The following is a 15,836-nucleotide window of genomic DNA, read 5'->3' on the forward strand; positions in this document are numbered from 1 at the left end:
CCAGTACTATGTTAAATAACAGTGGGGAGAGTGGGCATCCCTGTCTGGTTCCCGATCTCAGAGGAAATGCTTTCAGCTTCTCACTGTTCAGTATAATGCTGGCTGTGGGTTTATCATATATGGCCTTTATTATGTTGAGGTACTTGCCCTCTATTCCCATTTTGCTGAGAGTTTTTATCATGAATGGATGTTAAATTTTGTCAAATGCTTTTTCAGCATCTATGGAGATTATCATGTGGTTTTTGTCTTTCTTTTTGTTGATGTGGTGGATGATGTTGATGGATTTTCGAATGTTGTACCATCCTTGCATCCCTGGGATGAATCCCACTTGGTCATGGTGTATGATCCTTTTGATATACTGTTGAATTCTGTTTGCTAATATTTTGTTGAGTATTTTTGCATCTACATTTATCAGGGATATTGGTCTGTAATTTTCTTTTTTGGTAGGGTCTTTGCCTGGTTTTGGTATTAGGGTGATGTTGGCTTCATAGAATGAGTTTGGGAGTATTCCCTCTTCTTCTATTTTTTGGAACACTTTAAGGAGAATAGGTATTATGTCTTCTCTGTGTGTCTGATAAAATTCCGAGGTAAATCCGTCCGGCCCCGGGGTTTTGTTCTTCGGTAGTTTTTTGATTACCATTTCAATTTCTTTGCTCGTAATTGGTTTGTTTAACTTTTGTGTTTCTTCCTTGGTCAGTCTTGGGATGTTGTATTTTTCTAGGAAGTTGTCCATTTCTTCTAGGTTTTCCAGCTTGTTGGCATATAGGTTTTCATAGTAGTCTTTAATAATTCTTTGTATTTCTGTGGAGTCTGTCGTGATTTTTCCATTCTCATTTCTGATTATGTTGATTTGTGTTGACTCTCTTTTTCTCTTAATAAGTTGGGCTAGAGGCTTATCTATTTTGTTTATTTTCTCAAAGAACCAGCTCTTGGTTTCGTTGATTTTTGCTATTGTTTTATTCTTCTCAATTTTGTTTATTTCTTCTCTGATCTTTATTATGTCCCTCCTTCTGCTGACTTTAGGCCTCATTTGTTCTTCTTTTTCCAATTTTGATAATTGTGATGTTAGACTATTCATTTGGGATTGTTCTTCCTTCTTCAAGTGTGCCTGGATTGCTATATACTTTCCTCTTAAGACTGCTTTCACTGCGTCCCACAGAAGTTGGGGCTTAGTGTTGTTGTTGTCATTTATTTCTATATATTCCTTGATCTCCATTTTGATTTGTTCATTGATCCATTGATTATTTAGTAGCATGTTGTTAAGCCTCCATGTGTTTGTGATCCTTTTTGTTTTCTTTGTAGAATTTATTTCTACTTTCATACCTTTGTGGTCTGAAAAATTGGTTGGTAGAATTTCAATATTTTGGAGTTTACTGAGGCTCTTTTTGTGAGCTAGTATGTGGTCTATTCTGGAGAATGTTCCATGTGCACTTGAGAAGAATGTATATCCTGTTGCTTTTGGATGTAGAGTTCTATAGATGTCTATTAGGTCCATCTGTTCTAGGGTGTTGTTCAGTGCCTCTGTGTCCTTACTTATTTTCTGCCCGGTGGATCTATCCTTCGGGGTGAGTGGTGTGTTGAAGTCTCCCAGAATGAATGCATTGCATTCTATTTCCTCCTTTAGTTCTGTTAGTATTTGCTTCACATATGCTGGTGCTCCTGTATTGGGTGCATATATATTTAGAATGGTTATATCCTCTTGTTGGACTGAGCCCTTTATCATTATGTAGTGTCCTTCTTTATCTCTTGTTACTTTCTTTGTTGTGAAGTCTATTTTGTCTGATATTAGTACTGCAACCCCTGCTTTCTTCTCACTGTTGTTTGCCTGAAATATGTTTTTCCATCCGTTGACTTTTAGTCTATGCTTATCTTTGGGTTTAAGGTGAGTTTCTTGTAAGCAGCATATAGATGGGTCTTGCTTTTTTATCCATTCTATTACTCTGTGTCTTTTGATTGGTGCATTAAGTCCATTTACATTTAGGCTGACTATTGAGAGATATGTACTTATTGCCATTGCAGGCTTTAGATTCGTGGTTACCAAAGGTTCAAGGTTAGCTTCTTTAGTATCTTACTGCCTAACTTAGCTCGCTTATTGAGCTGTTATATACATTGTCTGGAGATTCTTTTCTTCTCTCCCTTCTTATTCCTCCTCCTCCATTCTTCATATGTTGTGTGTTTTGTTATGTGCTCTTTTTAGGGGTGCTCCCATTTAGAGCAGTCCCTGTAGGATGCCCTGTAGAGGTGGTTTGTGGGAAGCAAATTCCCTCAGCTTTTGCTCGTCTGGAAATTGTTTAATCCCGCCATCATATTTAAATGATAGTCGTGCTGGATACAGTATCCTTGGTTCAAGGCCCTTCTGTTTCATTGCATTAAGTATATCATGCCATTCTCTTCTGGCCTGTAGGGTTTCTGTCGAGAAGTCTGATGTTAGCCTGATGGGTTTTCCTTTATAGGTGACCTTTTTCTCTCTAGCTGCCTTTAAAATTCTTTCCTTGTCCTTGATCCTTGCCATTTTAATTACTATGTGTCTTGGTGTTGTTCTCCTTGGATCCTTTCTGTTGGGGGTTCTGTGTAATTCCATGGTCTGTTCGATTATTTCCTCCCCCAGTTTGGGGAAGTTTTCAGCAATTATTTCTTCAAAGAGACTTTCTATCCCTTTTCCTCTTTCTTCTTCTTCTGGTATCCCTATAATATGAATATTATTCCTTTTGGCTTGGTCACATAGTTCTCTTAGTGTTGTTTCATTCCTGGGGATCCTTTTATCTCTCTCTATGTCAGCTTCTATATGTTCCTGTTCTCTGGCTTCTATTCCTTCAATGGCCTCTTGCATCTTATCCATTCTGCTTATAAATCCTTCCAGGGATTGTTTCACTTCTGTGATCTCCTTCCTGACATCTATGATCTCCCTCCGGACTTCATCCCACTGCTCTTGCATTTTTCTCTGCATCTCATCCCATTGCTCTTGCATTTTTCTCTGCATCTCTGTCAGCATGTTCATGATTTTTATTTTGAATTCTTTTTCAGGAGGACTGGTTAGGTCTGTCTCCTTCTCAGGTGTTGTCTCTGTGATCTTTGTCTGCCTATAGTTTTGTCTTTTCATGGTGATAGAGATAGTGTGCAGAGCTGGTACAAGTGACCGCTGGAAGAGCTTCCCTTGTTGGTTTGTGGCCTTCCTCTCCTGGGAGAATAGCGACCTCTAGTGGCTTGTGCTGGGCATCTGTGTGCAGACAGGGCTTCTGCTTCCTGCCCGGTTGCTATGGGGTTTATCTCCGCTGTTGCTGTGGGCGTGGCCTGGCTGGGGCTGCTCCTCCAAAGTGGTGGAGCCCCGTTGGAGGGGGAGCGGCTGGGAGGCTATTTATCTCCGTAAGGGGCCTCTGTGCTCCCTGCTGCCCAGGGGGTTAGAGTGCCCAGAGATCCCCAGATTCCCTGCCTCTGGTCTTAGTGACGTGTCCTGCCCCTTTAAGACTTCCAAAAAGCACTCTCCAAACCAAAACAACAACAGCAACAATGAGAGAGGGAACAGGAAAAAAAAAAAAAAAGAAAAAAGAAAAAACACTTAATTTTTTTATTTTTTCCTCAGGCGCCGGTCCCAGGCACCCGCTCACTGGTCCTGCTGCCCTGCCTCCTTAGCACCAGGGTCCCTGTCCCTTCAAGGCTTCCAAAAAGCACCCGCCCACTGGTCCAGCAGGGAAAAACGCGTGATATTCTTTCTCCTAAGGCGCCGGTCCCAGGCACCCGCTCACCAGTCCCGCCGCCCTGCCTCCCTAGCACCGGAGTCCCTGTCCCTTTAAGGCTTCCAGAAAGCACTCGCCAAAAAGAGGAAAAAAAAGGGGAAAAATGTGCGATTTCCTCCGTCCTCAGGTGCCAGGCTCAGGCACCCGCCCACCGGTCCCGCAGGGAAAAACGCAGGATATTCTTTGTCCTCAGGCGCCGGTCTCAGGCACCCACTCACCAGTCCCGCCGCCCTGCCTCCCTAGCACCAGGGTCCCTGTCCCTTTAAGGCTTCCAAAAAGCACTCGCGAAAAAAAAAAAAAAACCGCTCTGGTTTCTTTCCACCCGCCGGGAGCCGGGGGGAGGGGCGCTAGGGTCCCGCCGGGCTGGGGCTTGTATCTTACCCCCTTCGCAAGGCGCTGGGTTCTTGCAGGTGTAGATGTGGTCTGGATGTTGTACTGTGTCCTGTGGTCTCTATTTTAGGAAGATTTTTCTTTGTTATATTTTCATAGCTCTATGTGTTTTTGGGAGGAGATTTCCACTGCTCTACTCACGCCGCCATCTTGGCTCCTCTGTGCTACATTTTAACACATATGAAATCATATTATATGTAGAATGTTGAATTCTTATTTTTTAATATAAGCATTTTTCCTTGTCATTAACAATTTTTTTCAGATAAGGCCTTTCAGTCTCTTTTTTTTTAATTATGAGTATTTTAAATGCATGAAAACTTTGCTTTCATCAACCTATTCCAGAACCTCTTGTTTTTACATGTGTAGAAACCCATCCTAATTTATTTCTTTTTGTGTCTACAGTGCAAGGGTCAAAAATTAGAACCCATCCCTCATCGAAGACTAAGAATGGTAGCAAACACCATTGAAGAAAATTTTCCCCTGGGGACTGTGCAATTTCTGATGGACTTTGTGTCACCCCAGCATTACCCACCCAAAGAGATTGTGGCTCACATCATCCAGAAAATCCTGCTCAGTGGCTCTGAGACCGTGGATGTCCTAAAGGAGGCCTACATGCTTCTCATGAAAATTCAACAGTATGAACTATAGATGTTGGTGAATCTTCTCGGGAACCTCAACGCAGGGCACAGCTTTCTCTTGCCTAAGCTTTATTCAGCTAACCATTAGAGAGGATGGCTTAGTATACTAGTGTTACTGTACTACAAGTGAGAGGAAACCCAATCCAAACTGGCTTTAACAGCCAGTAAAAAAGAATTTAATGATTCATGTGACTAGAAATTTAGGGATGAGATGTGATTTAATTCAGTTCAAAAATGGTTACCAGGATCCATTTTTCAACTCTGCTTTACTTCTGTTTTCAGGCTCCATGTGCTAGCCTTCTCAGCTCCCAGCTTTTATGATACTTCAGTGGGAGAGAGGATTTACTTCCTTTGTAATGACACAAAAGTTCTGAAATTGAGTGTTGCAGTCTTCAATGGGCATAACATAAAACATGAGCACATCTTTGAGCCAATCACTGTGAACTAAGGGGTAAAATACCATGAGTGGCTCAACATGCATCAGAGGCTTCATCCCAGGGTCCTGGCTGGTAAACCCAGCAGGCTAGGCTATGAGTAGTAAGAGTTGATTCCTGCAGGGTAGAACTGGGATACTAATGCCTCCCAAAAGAGGATAAGGGTTAGCAAAAACATGAGGTCCATTACCCTCAGATGATATACCATATCAAAGGGTGGGCAAGAGCTCTGAGGAAAGAAGAGACTTCTTGCTTTTATCATTTTTCAGATCCCACCCTTTTTCCACTAAACTCTCCAGAATTCTAACTGATGTCACTTGACTTTCAGGCTGCATCCAGCTAACGCCAAGACAGTAGAGTGGGACTGGAAGCTGCTCGCTTATGTCATGGAGGAAGAGGTAATGTAACAATTATGAGAGTGTTATCTTTTTTTAGAGGAAGTTTTAACTAGAAACAAAAGTGACAGCAAATCTGGTAGCAAAGTCTTTGCCCTTATTCCCTCCTTATACTCCCACCCCCACAAAAAAATTCTTACTGAAAACGTATGTGCTGTCTTCCAATTCAAGTTAGAATACGTTCATTTTTTCCCTCTCCTTCTTGAGATCCCATTAAAAATAATAGTAATTAGATGGAGAAAGTTATAAATCCATGGCAGTGAAAATAAGGGCAATGATAAGATATTTGAACCAAGATTAGAAGATCCAAAGAAAATATAAGAGTGATAACTGATGATGCTAGGCAGAGGAAGCCACAAGCTAGGATCCATGTGGAAGGGACTGCAGCCAAAAAGGGAGGAAATCTTCTCTTTAGAATAGAAAGGTTTTAGACTCAGAAACACGATATATAAGAGGGTTGAAGTCAGAGATGGGCTCTAAATTTGTTGAAAATTTGTGGATGAAACTGACAACCTTTCCATTCTTGAAAACAGAAGGTTCAGTTGCCAGGTTAGCTGGCCTTTAGGCAAAAAGTCAGAGAATTCATTGTCTAAAAAAATTGAGTGAACCATCTGTCATAAACAAAGGCAGCTAGTTTAGAGTTGATGTTCCAGAAAAAGTTTTCTGCATTCTGACCTTTAGGAATCCCTAAACTTAATTGCCAGCTTTCTGTCTGCCTACCCAAAAGCACCTGATTGAAACAAAACTATTTTTCACCTTAGAACTCTTTATCAGACAAACTATTAGTCAGATGTGAGGGTAGAATAAAGATATTTCCAGACATGCAAGAACTTAGAAAAATATACCCATATCCCATTTCCTAGGAGGTTACCTGAAAGGAATGCATCAAAAGAATGGGGGAATAATCAAAAGAGAGGGAGGCACAGTATCCAGGAAACATGAGATCTACTTCAGGAGATTAATAGAGAAATCCTAAGATTATAGCAAATAATAGACTGAAGAGCAAGCAGTTCAGACTGGAGAAAAATAACGTAGAATTTTAAGAAAGAATGAACTAGGAAACATCACCAAGACGTTAGACAAGGAAACTCCAGGCCCTCAATACTCCAGGCCCCAAAATACTTTCGTGAAAACTCTGGAGACCAGTTGAGATGCTGCAGTACCTGGACCAATGCATAAGCAGGAGGGAACTCTATTGAAAGGAGTAGGAAAGTCTTTGGTATTTTGTGTGCTTGTGCCCCTCCCCCTGCCTGGCATAGCATGGTGCAACTGGGCAGAAACCTCCCATATTCCAGCTTCATCCTCAGGATGGAAACAAAAGAGTGGACTTTGAGTCCAGTGTTCTGGCTTATTAGGGGGCTGCCCAAAGGATTGTTTCTGTTTTGCCAGACTCAGCACTGATGGGAACAGTGGCATAGTTTGGAAGCTACTGAAAAGAAAGGTAAACACTGCAGCATGTTAGAATTGCAGAGAGTATACAGTTCCACAAGCAGGTACCCGGAAAACAAGAGACTGAAGGCTCCTGAGAAAAATGGAGCAAGCTACTTAGGGAATTAAAACAGATAAAAGCACACATAGAAGCCCAGAGAAAACACATCCCCATAAAAGGTCTGGGAGGTCCCAGATCTCTAGCCAGGCTGATTGATGAAGGTCTTGCCCTGCACAAACTCATTGGATAAAGACTAGGAAAGGTGGTCATTTTTTCAAATGTTTACATCTCAGATAAACACTAGGCATACAAGGAAACAGGGAAATGTAGCCCAATCAAAGGATCAAAATAAAGCTCTAGAAACTGGCCATAAAGTAACACAGAGCTCTCAACTTCCTGATAAAGAGTTTTAAAAACTGCCCTAAAAGTGCTCAAGGAGCTAAAATAGAACTATCTGAAAGATAGACAACTAAATGAAGCAGGAAAATGATGCAGGAACAAAATGAGAATATTAAACAAAAAAAAACTATAGGAAGGAAACAATTCTGGAGCTGAAAAATACTATAACTGAATTGAAAAAAATCTTAAGGGTTCAACAGCAGACTTGAAGCAGAAGAAAAAAATCAATGAACTTGAAGAAATCTCATTTGAAATCATTGAGGCAGAGGAGCAAAAAGAAAAGAGAACTAAGAAAATTAAAGAGCCTGAGGAACTATAGGGCATCATTAAATTGTCATATAGGACATGATGAAAAAAGTGACTCACCACATACAAGAGAGTTTGTATAAGATTATCAGCAGGTTCTCAGCAAAACCTTGCAAGTCAGAAGACAATGGAATGATATATTCTGAAAAGAAGAAAATTGTCAACCAAGAATACTGTATTTGGCAAAACTGTCCTTCAAATATGAAGGAGAGAAATGACATACCACATACAAAATCTTCCATAAGATTATCAGCAGATTTACCAGAAACTGTGGAGGCCAATGTATTCAAAGCACTGAAGAATAAAATTCAACCAAGATTCGTATGTCCAGTAAAACTGTACTTCAAAAATTAGGGAGAAATAATGACATTCCCAGATAAACAAAAGCTGAGAGAATGCATTACCACTAGCCCTGTCCAGCAAGAAATGCTGAAAGGAGTCCTGCAGAGTAAAATGAAACACTACACAGTAACTTAAAGCTATATGAAGAAATAAAGATATCAGTAAAGGTAAATACATGGCAATTATAAAAGTTACTGTTATCCTAACAGCAGTTTGTAACATTTGGTTTTCTATATAACATAAATAACTACATTTTTTTAAATTCTTAGTCCAAGACCTGGTATTGTTGTACCTTTGTAACTCAACATTTTTGTTTCTTTACATAATTTAAAAGATTAATGCTTTTAAAAGAATTCTTAGTTTGTTTGGGGGTGCACAATATATGTAGATGTAGTTTTACAACATCAACATCCAAAAGGGATGGGGACAGAGCTGTAAGGGAGGAGGGGTTTTGTATGTTATTGAAAGTAAACTGGTATAAATTCAGATTAGAATATTACAACTTCAGAATATTAAATATAATCCCCATGGTAACCACAAAGACTGTAGCTATAGAATATACACAAAAGAAAAGGGGAAAGGAACTTAAACATTTTGCTATAAAAAATGAACTAAAGACAAAAGACAGTAATGCAGGAAATAAGGGAACTAAAAGCTAAGGAGGACATTATATATCAATAAAAGGCCCAGTATCTCTAGAAGATATAACATTTACATAACCTAATGACAGGCCACCAAACTATGAAGCAAAAACTGACAGAATTAAAGGAAGAAATAGAAAGCTCTATATCAATAGTTGGAGACTTCAGTACTCACTCTTAAAAATGTATAGAATGACCAGTCAGAAGATAAGTGGAAAGAGAGAACTTAAACAATACAATAAACCAAGGAGATCTAACAGTTATATACAGAACGTCCTACCCAACAACAACAGTATACACATTCTTTTCAGTTAGCATGGGGCATATGCCAGGATAGACCATATGTTAGGCCACAAATTAAGTCACAACAGATTTTGAATGATAGATATCGTACAAAGTATGTATCTTCATTCTATGAGCTAGTATCACCCTGATATCAAAGCCAGACAAAGACACTACAGGAAAACCATAGATCATTGTTGTAAAAATCCTCAGCAAAATACAGCAAACCAAATTCAACATATCACATGGATTATACACCATAGCCAAATAAGGTTTATTCAAGAATACAAGGATGGTTCGACATACAAAAAATTAAAAAATGGGATACAACAGATTAGCAGAAAGAATGACAAAGACCACATAATCATCTCGATTGATGCAGAAAATGCATTTGACAAGATTCAACATACTTTCATGATGAACATCCTCAACAGATGAAGAATAGAAGGAAACTACCTCCTAAAAGCCCTGTGTGAAACACTCACAGTGAACATCATACTCAGTGGTAAAGTACTGAAAGCTTTTCCTCTAAGATCAGGAACAAGTATGTATGCTTTCATCTCTTCTATTCAGCATAGTGCTGGAGGTTCTAGCCAGAAAAATTAGGCAATGAATGGAAATAAAAGGCATTCAATTTGGAAAGGAAGAAACAAAAGTATCTCTTTGCAGATGACATTATATTTAATTTAGAAAACCCTTAAGATTCTACACAGAAAAACTGTTAGAACAAACAAATTCAGCAAAGTTGCATGGTACAAAAAGACAACACACAAAAATTGGTTGTATTTCTGAATACTATCAATGAACAACCTGAAAAGGAAATTAAGAAAACAATTCCATTATTAATAGCATCAAAAAGAATAAAATTAGGAGTAAGTCTCACCAAAAAGGTGTAAAACTCATACACTGATAACTATAAAACATTGCTGAAAAAATTAAAGGTATAACTAGAAAGACATCTCATGTTCATGGATTGGCATAATTAATATTAGGATGTTGTACTACTCAAAGCAGTCTAAAAATTCAGCACAATCCCTATCAAAATTCCAACAGCATTTTTTGAAGAAAAGAAAAATACATCCTAAAATTCATATGGAATCTCAAAGGATTCTGAATAGCCAAAACAGTCCTGAAAAAGAAAGACAAATTGGAGTGGTCATACATACTGATTTTGAAACATATTACAAAGCAATAGTAATCAAAACAGTGTGGTGCTTTTATAAAGACATTTAGATTCCTATTCTATTCCATATTTCTAATAGAATAGGAATCCAGAAGTAAAACTTTGTAAATATGGTCAAGTGTTGTTCGACCATTCAGTCGGGAAAGGATAGTCTCTTCAGCAAATGGTACTGGGAAAACTGGATATCCACATCAAAAGGATGAATTTGGTCACTTGCCTAACACCATATATAAAAATTAGCTCTAAATGGGTCAAGATCTATGCATAAGACCTAAAACTATAAAGTTCCTAGGAGAAAACATAGGGGAAAAGCTTCATGACATTGGATTTGGTATTGATTTTTCTGATATGACACCAAAGGCACAGGCAAAAAGCAAAAATAGACAAATGGAACTATATCAAATTAAGAATTTCTGTGAATCAAAGTATACAATCACAAGTGAAAAGGCAATCTGAGGAATAAGAGAATATATTTTTAAATCATATATCTGATAAGTGACTAATATCCAGAATATATAAAGAATTCCTACAACCCATCACAACGAAAACAAACTGGTTTTAGAAAGGGCAGTGGACTTGAATAGACATTTCTCCAGAGATGATATAAAAATGGCCAACAAGCAAATGAAACAATGCTCAACATCACTAGTCATTAGAAAATGCAAAGCAAAGCCAGAATTAGATATCATCAGGATGGCTACTATAAAAAAATTGTTATTAAACAAAATAGGTGTGAGTAGGATTGTAAAATGTTGCAATCTCTATGGAAAACTATATGGTGGCTCCTCAAAAAATTTAAAATAGTTACCATATCATCTACCAATCCCACTGTGGGCATATGTGCAAAAGAATTTGTATCAGGGATACAAGAGATATCTGCACACCCAGTTCATAGCAGCATTATTCACAATAGCCAAGAGGTGGAAACAATTCAAATGTCCATCAGCAAATGACTAGATAAAGTGTGTTTGTGTGTGTGTGTATAAAATGTACACACACACACACACACACACACAATGGAATATTAATTCTGCTTTAAATAGGAAAGAAATCCTCTCACATGCTACAGCATGGATGGTAACATAATGAAGACATTATACTAAGTGAAATAAGCAGTTCACAATGACACTGCATGGTTTGACTTACATAAGAAACCTACAGTAATCAGATTCATAGAAACAGCAAATGAAATGTTGGTTACCAAGGGCTGGGAGGAGGAGGAAATGGGGAGTTATTGTTCAGTGTGTACAGAGTTTCAGTTTTAGAAGATAGGAAAGTTCAGATCTCCTTCACAACTATGTGAATATACTTAAAGCTATCAAATGTACACTCAAAAATTGCTAAGATGGTAAATTTTATGGTGTTTTTTTTTTTACCACAATTAAAAATTTTTTTAAAAGTGAACAGTAGCAAATGCTGGCAAAAAAGTGGAGATACAGGAAGTCATACATTTTTGGTGGGAATGTAACTGGCACAATCAATTTGGAAAATAGTTTGGCAGTTTCTTTAAAAAAAAAATATCATAAACTTATTATATGACCCAGCTGAATTCTACTTCCAGATGCCCAACCAAGGGAGATGAAAACATGTGTCTACCAAAGACTTGCTTATGAATGTTCACAGCAGCATTATAGTAACCAAAAAGTGGAAACAACCCAAATGTCCATCACCTGTTGAATGGGTAAATAAGATGTGCTATGTCCATACACCGGAATACTATTCAGTCATAAAAAGGAACAAGCTGTTGATACATGCTATGACATGAAAAACCTCAAAAGATATTAAGCTAAATAAAAGGAAACCATACGTATGAGATCACATATTGTGTAATTCCATATATATGAAATACCCAGAAAAGCATATCAATAGAGGCAGAAAGTAGATGAGTGTTTGCCTGGGGCTAGGAGTGGGAATGGGAATTAACTGTAAATAGATATGAAGGATCTTATTTCAGCAATGAAGTTGTTCTAAAATATTGGTTATGGTGATGATTGCCAAATTTGATGAACTTACAACAAATCGTTGAATGTACATTTAAAATGGGTGAATTTTATGGTTGGTCAATAAAGTTTTTTAAATACAAAAAACATTTGGGAAAGAAGAGTATATTCAAGATTCAGCACCATTCCTGAGGAGTCAAAAGAAAGTGATAATGATAAACAAGGTAGGGAGGGTAAAAAAACAAACTTTCAGAACATCAAAAAGCTTTACAAGAAAAGAATGATTTTCTTAGTATACTATATGGATTTCTAATGTGGTAAATAATTTTAACATAGTCCTCATAAATGCTCTTTAGTTACATGTTTAGAATCAATTTATATACAAAACAAAGAAGACAATTTTATTAGTCTTGACGATGGAAAATGGAAAAGTATAGAAGATAATGGTTGGGAGATAAAAAGGGATAAGAGCTCTGAGAATAGTAGGGCTGTTATCCTTATCTTACAAAATGGGGAGTCCAGAGATACTATCTATAGATGATAAAATATAGAGATAAACTTATTTAGGAAGAAGAGAAGTGGGGAAGTGGCATAAGTGAGTTAAATCCTTACCTAGCATAGCAGAAACCAATAGATAATGTCTAAAGCTGGCAAATCAAGAAATACTGATAAAAGCATTTTTTTTTAAATGCTTACAATAACCCTTAGAAGAAAAAGTTAAAATGTAGTCCTTCTAAGGTACGGGAGGGGATAAGTGGAGGTGCAGAGTAGTGTCAGTGGAAGACTGTCTTTCATCATAAATGTAGCACAAGTACTTGATTTTAAAAAATAACTTGTATCAATTAATAAAATTAGAGAAAAGTTATATGCATTTTGGAAGACAAAAATATCCCATCCCACCTCCTCACCAAAAAGAAAATATGGTACATGCTTAGAATGATCATTCTTATTCGTGATGACTAAACCATGCCATGATCCATGAGTTGATGTTCCCAGAGAATATGCCTACCCTGGTATTTGACAGGTTGCCACAAATTTGGTGCTTCCTCATTCTTTGACGTTCCGAAGTCTGATCTCCTGGTCCTGGAGTAAAGGAAAACCAACATAAGGTGCATGCCTGCCTGCTATGTGACAGGCATGTACACTGGCTTTGGTAAGGTTAGAATTGTGACCACATAAATCATAAGGACACTGAGACTTAGAAAGGGTAAATTATTTAAATAAAGGATGGAGCTGGTTTTAAAACAGACAAGAATAAATAAGGTCTGTGCGCTACCAAAGCCCATGTTCTTTACCTGCATCAGCTGGGCTTTGCAGTTAGGATCATTTCACCAGTAACAGAAAACCCAGCTGAGACTTGCTTAAACAATAAGGATATACATCAGCTCATGTTCCTAGAAGTTCAGCAGTGATGTGGACATCATGGTTGCTTGATCGAGAAGCTCAACAGAGTCATTTAAGAACCGGTTGCTGTTTTTCTATTGTGATATCCAAAGTTTTGAGTTTATCCTGAGACTGATATTCAGGTTCAGTGAGGAGGCTAAATTGCCAGGCTGTCTGTTAAAATCAGAAAGTCTATAATCCTGAGCCTCCAGGCTCTTAGATTTCCCTCTTTTGTAAGGACCTGGACTTCTTTCTCTCTCCCAGGAGTCTGTCTTTCAGCAACAGACACACTTGTTGACGCATGGCCTTTCCTTGGACTTAGTACTTATGGAAGCCTAATGCTCACTGTCATCCAGGAGATTGAGAAGAAATACTTCTCGTTTTTTCTCCCACAGGGACAAAATCTGCCTGGACGAGCCTTTTTTCTTCGTTACGTAGTACAGACTCTGGAAGACGACTTCCAGCAGATCCTGAGGAAGCAACGACAGCACCTGCAGCAATCCATTGCGAGCGCTGTGCTGTCCTGTGACAAGCAGCCCCACAACGTCAGGTAACTGGCAATCTGAACCCGGGATGACAGGCTATGGGGGCCTAGATGGGCAACCGCTCAAGGTTGGAGAATACCAGGTAGATGAATTTTCTAGTCACTAGGTAGTATAACAGGGACAGGTTTTCAAACTATAGACAATCCTTAAAGAAACGTTCTGTACCAACTATGTGCCAGGACCATAGCTTGAGTGGTTTTTCTCACAAGACCATCAGACTTGTTCGGTCTATTTCAGAATTGTCCAGACAACCTTGTGAGATCCAGAGGGAAACCTTTAACTTGTGTAAAACTTTTCATAGCTTTTATAAGCCTAGATTTACTTCCATCCCCCTAATTAACTCAAAATAAATCCACTTGTCACTATTAATTTCCAAAAAGTAATAGGTCATGTGGCTGAAAATAAGACATCACAGTATGGTAGGCATGTGCTCTTTTTTGGTAGACTCAGGGCCAGAGCTGGAAGCTTCATAGCAGGAACTACCATATCCTTACCCAGGGGGGGAAATGTGATTTCTTCAGTGGGGATCTCAAGCGAGAATTTTCCTCCTAGAACTACAAATGTTGGTTTTTTGGAAATAGTTCTTACCAGACTGTTATACCAACATCCCTTTTTTCAGAGCATCACTGAAATTCTTCCACTCCTGTTTACATTCCCACATGTTCTTGCATCTTTGTTAAGAATAGCTTTTACTGGCCAATATGGGATATTGATTATCATAAGTCCTTTAATAAAAAAGTTTCATTATGTTTTGCGCATCAGTCAGCTTTTTCCTCCATGGTTTGCCTGCCTATACCATTTCCCTAAATGTGATATTCTATATAAAGTGTAAATGTTAATGATTTTAGGGGCAGAAAATTAGGAAGTGGAGAATCTACCAAGAGCACGAGATAGCACAGTTGAATTTTAAATAGAAAAATAACAATTTAGATAATGAAAGCAGCTCTTTGACCATTCTGCTTTAAGGACACGGCATTGGACTGAGTGGGAGATGGGAGGCATGAACCCACTCAATCCAATGTCAAGTCACTCACTTGCATTTCCACATCTCATGGTGTGAGCCTCTCACTATATGGACTGTGATTCTTGGGTTTAAAAATAGGTTCTTGTACCTCAAATTGCAAGGCCATTTTGTGCATTATCAATGGAAAAAAAATCATCTGTTCAAGGGAAGGAAAACAAGCTGTTTTTGACTCAGTAAGCAATGGATATTAGATTAAAGGTATGATTCATATATATATATCTATGTATATATCAAAACTCGTCGAATAAAAACTTGTATGAAATTTATTGTATGTAAATTATACCTCAAAGATGACTTTTTAAAAAAGGGAGATGGTAATTCAGTCATATGACCCCTTCTTAAGGGATTTTCTTTTCTTTTTTAACTACATGCAAAAACTATTTCTACAACATTTAAGAAATACACTAGTCCCCAGATCCCTTTCCTTGCATTTTCCTTTCCCACAGGGATAACAACTTTGGATTTTGTTATCTAAGTGACTCTTTGGCTATTTACCTTTGCATGGCTAAGTAGCATGCTTGTGTTCCTAACTCTTGGTTTCCCATTATTAGCTATTATATATTTCATTAGCTTCCCACATGAAAGATGAGGAGTTGGCTCTTTTTCCTCCCTCCCTTCTCCATGGCACACACACATATTTCCCAGCCCCCAGACCAGTATATATCATAATTTTGTTTATATTAGTATTCAGTGTTTCAATTACTATGATGATGTAGGCTGGTCAGAGTTGAGCCAAGTACTAAGCTATGATTACTTTTCCTTGAACTCATA

General features: G+C 38.2%; 1 protein-coding gene across 7 annotated transcripts in view; it reads left to right on the forward strand.

The window, feature by feature from the left end:
- The window catches only part of SIMC1 (SUMO interacting motifs containing 1), an 88,350-nt gene that overhangs the window by 26,425 nt on the left and 46,089 nt on the right, over positions 1-15,836 (forward strand). For all 7 annotated transcript variants that reach the window (XM_036995112.2, XM_036995111.2, XM_036995113.2 and 4 more), the window contains 3 exons: positions 4,527-4,759; positions 5,525-5,594; positions 13,892-14,046. In XM_036995112.2, coding sequence (XP_036851007.2) covers positions 4,527-4,759; positions 5,525-5,594; positions 13,892-14,046 — 458 coding nt within the window. The remainder of the gene's footprint in view (positions 1-4,526; positions 4,760-5,524; positions 5,595-13,891; positions 14,047-15,836) is intronic.

The sequence above is a fragment of the Manis javanica genome, chromosome 1 (genome assembly GCF_040802235.1).
Source record: "Manis javanica isolate MJ-LG chromosome 1, MJ_LKY, whole genome shotgun sequence".
In the NCBI taxonomy this organism is placed as follows: domain Eukaryota; kingdom Metazoa; phylum Chordata; class Mammalia; order Pholidota; family Manidae; genus Manis; species Manis javanica.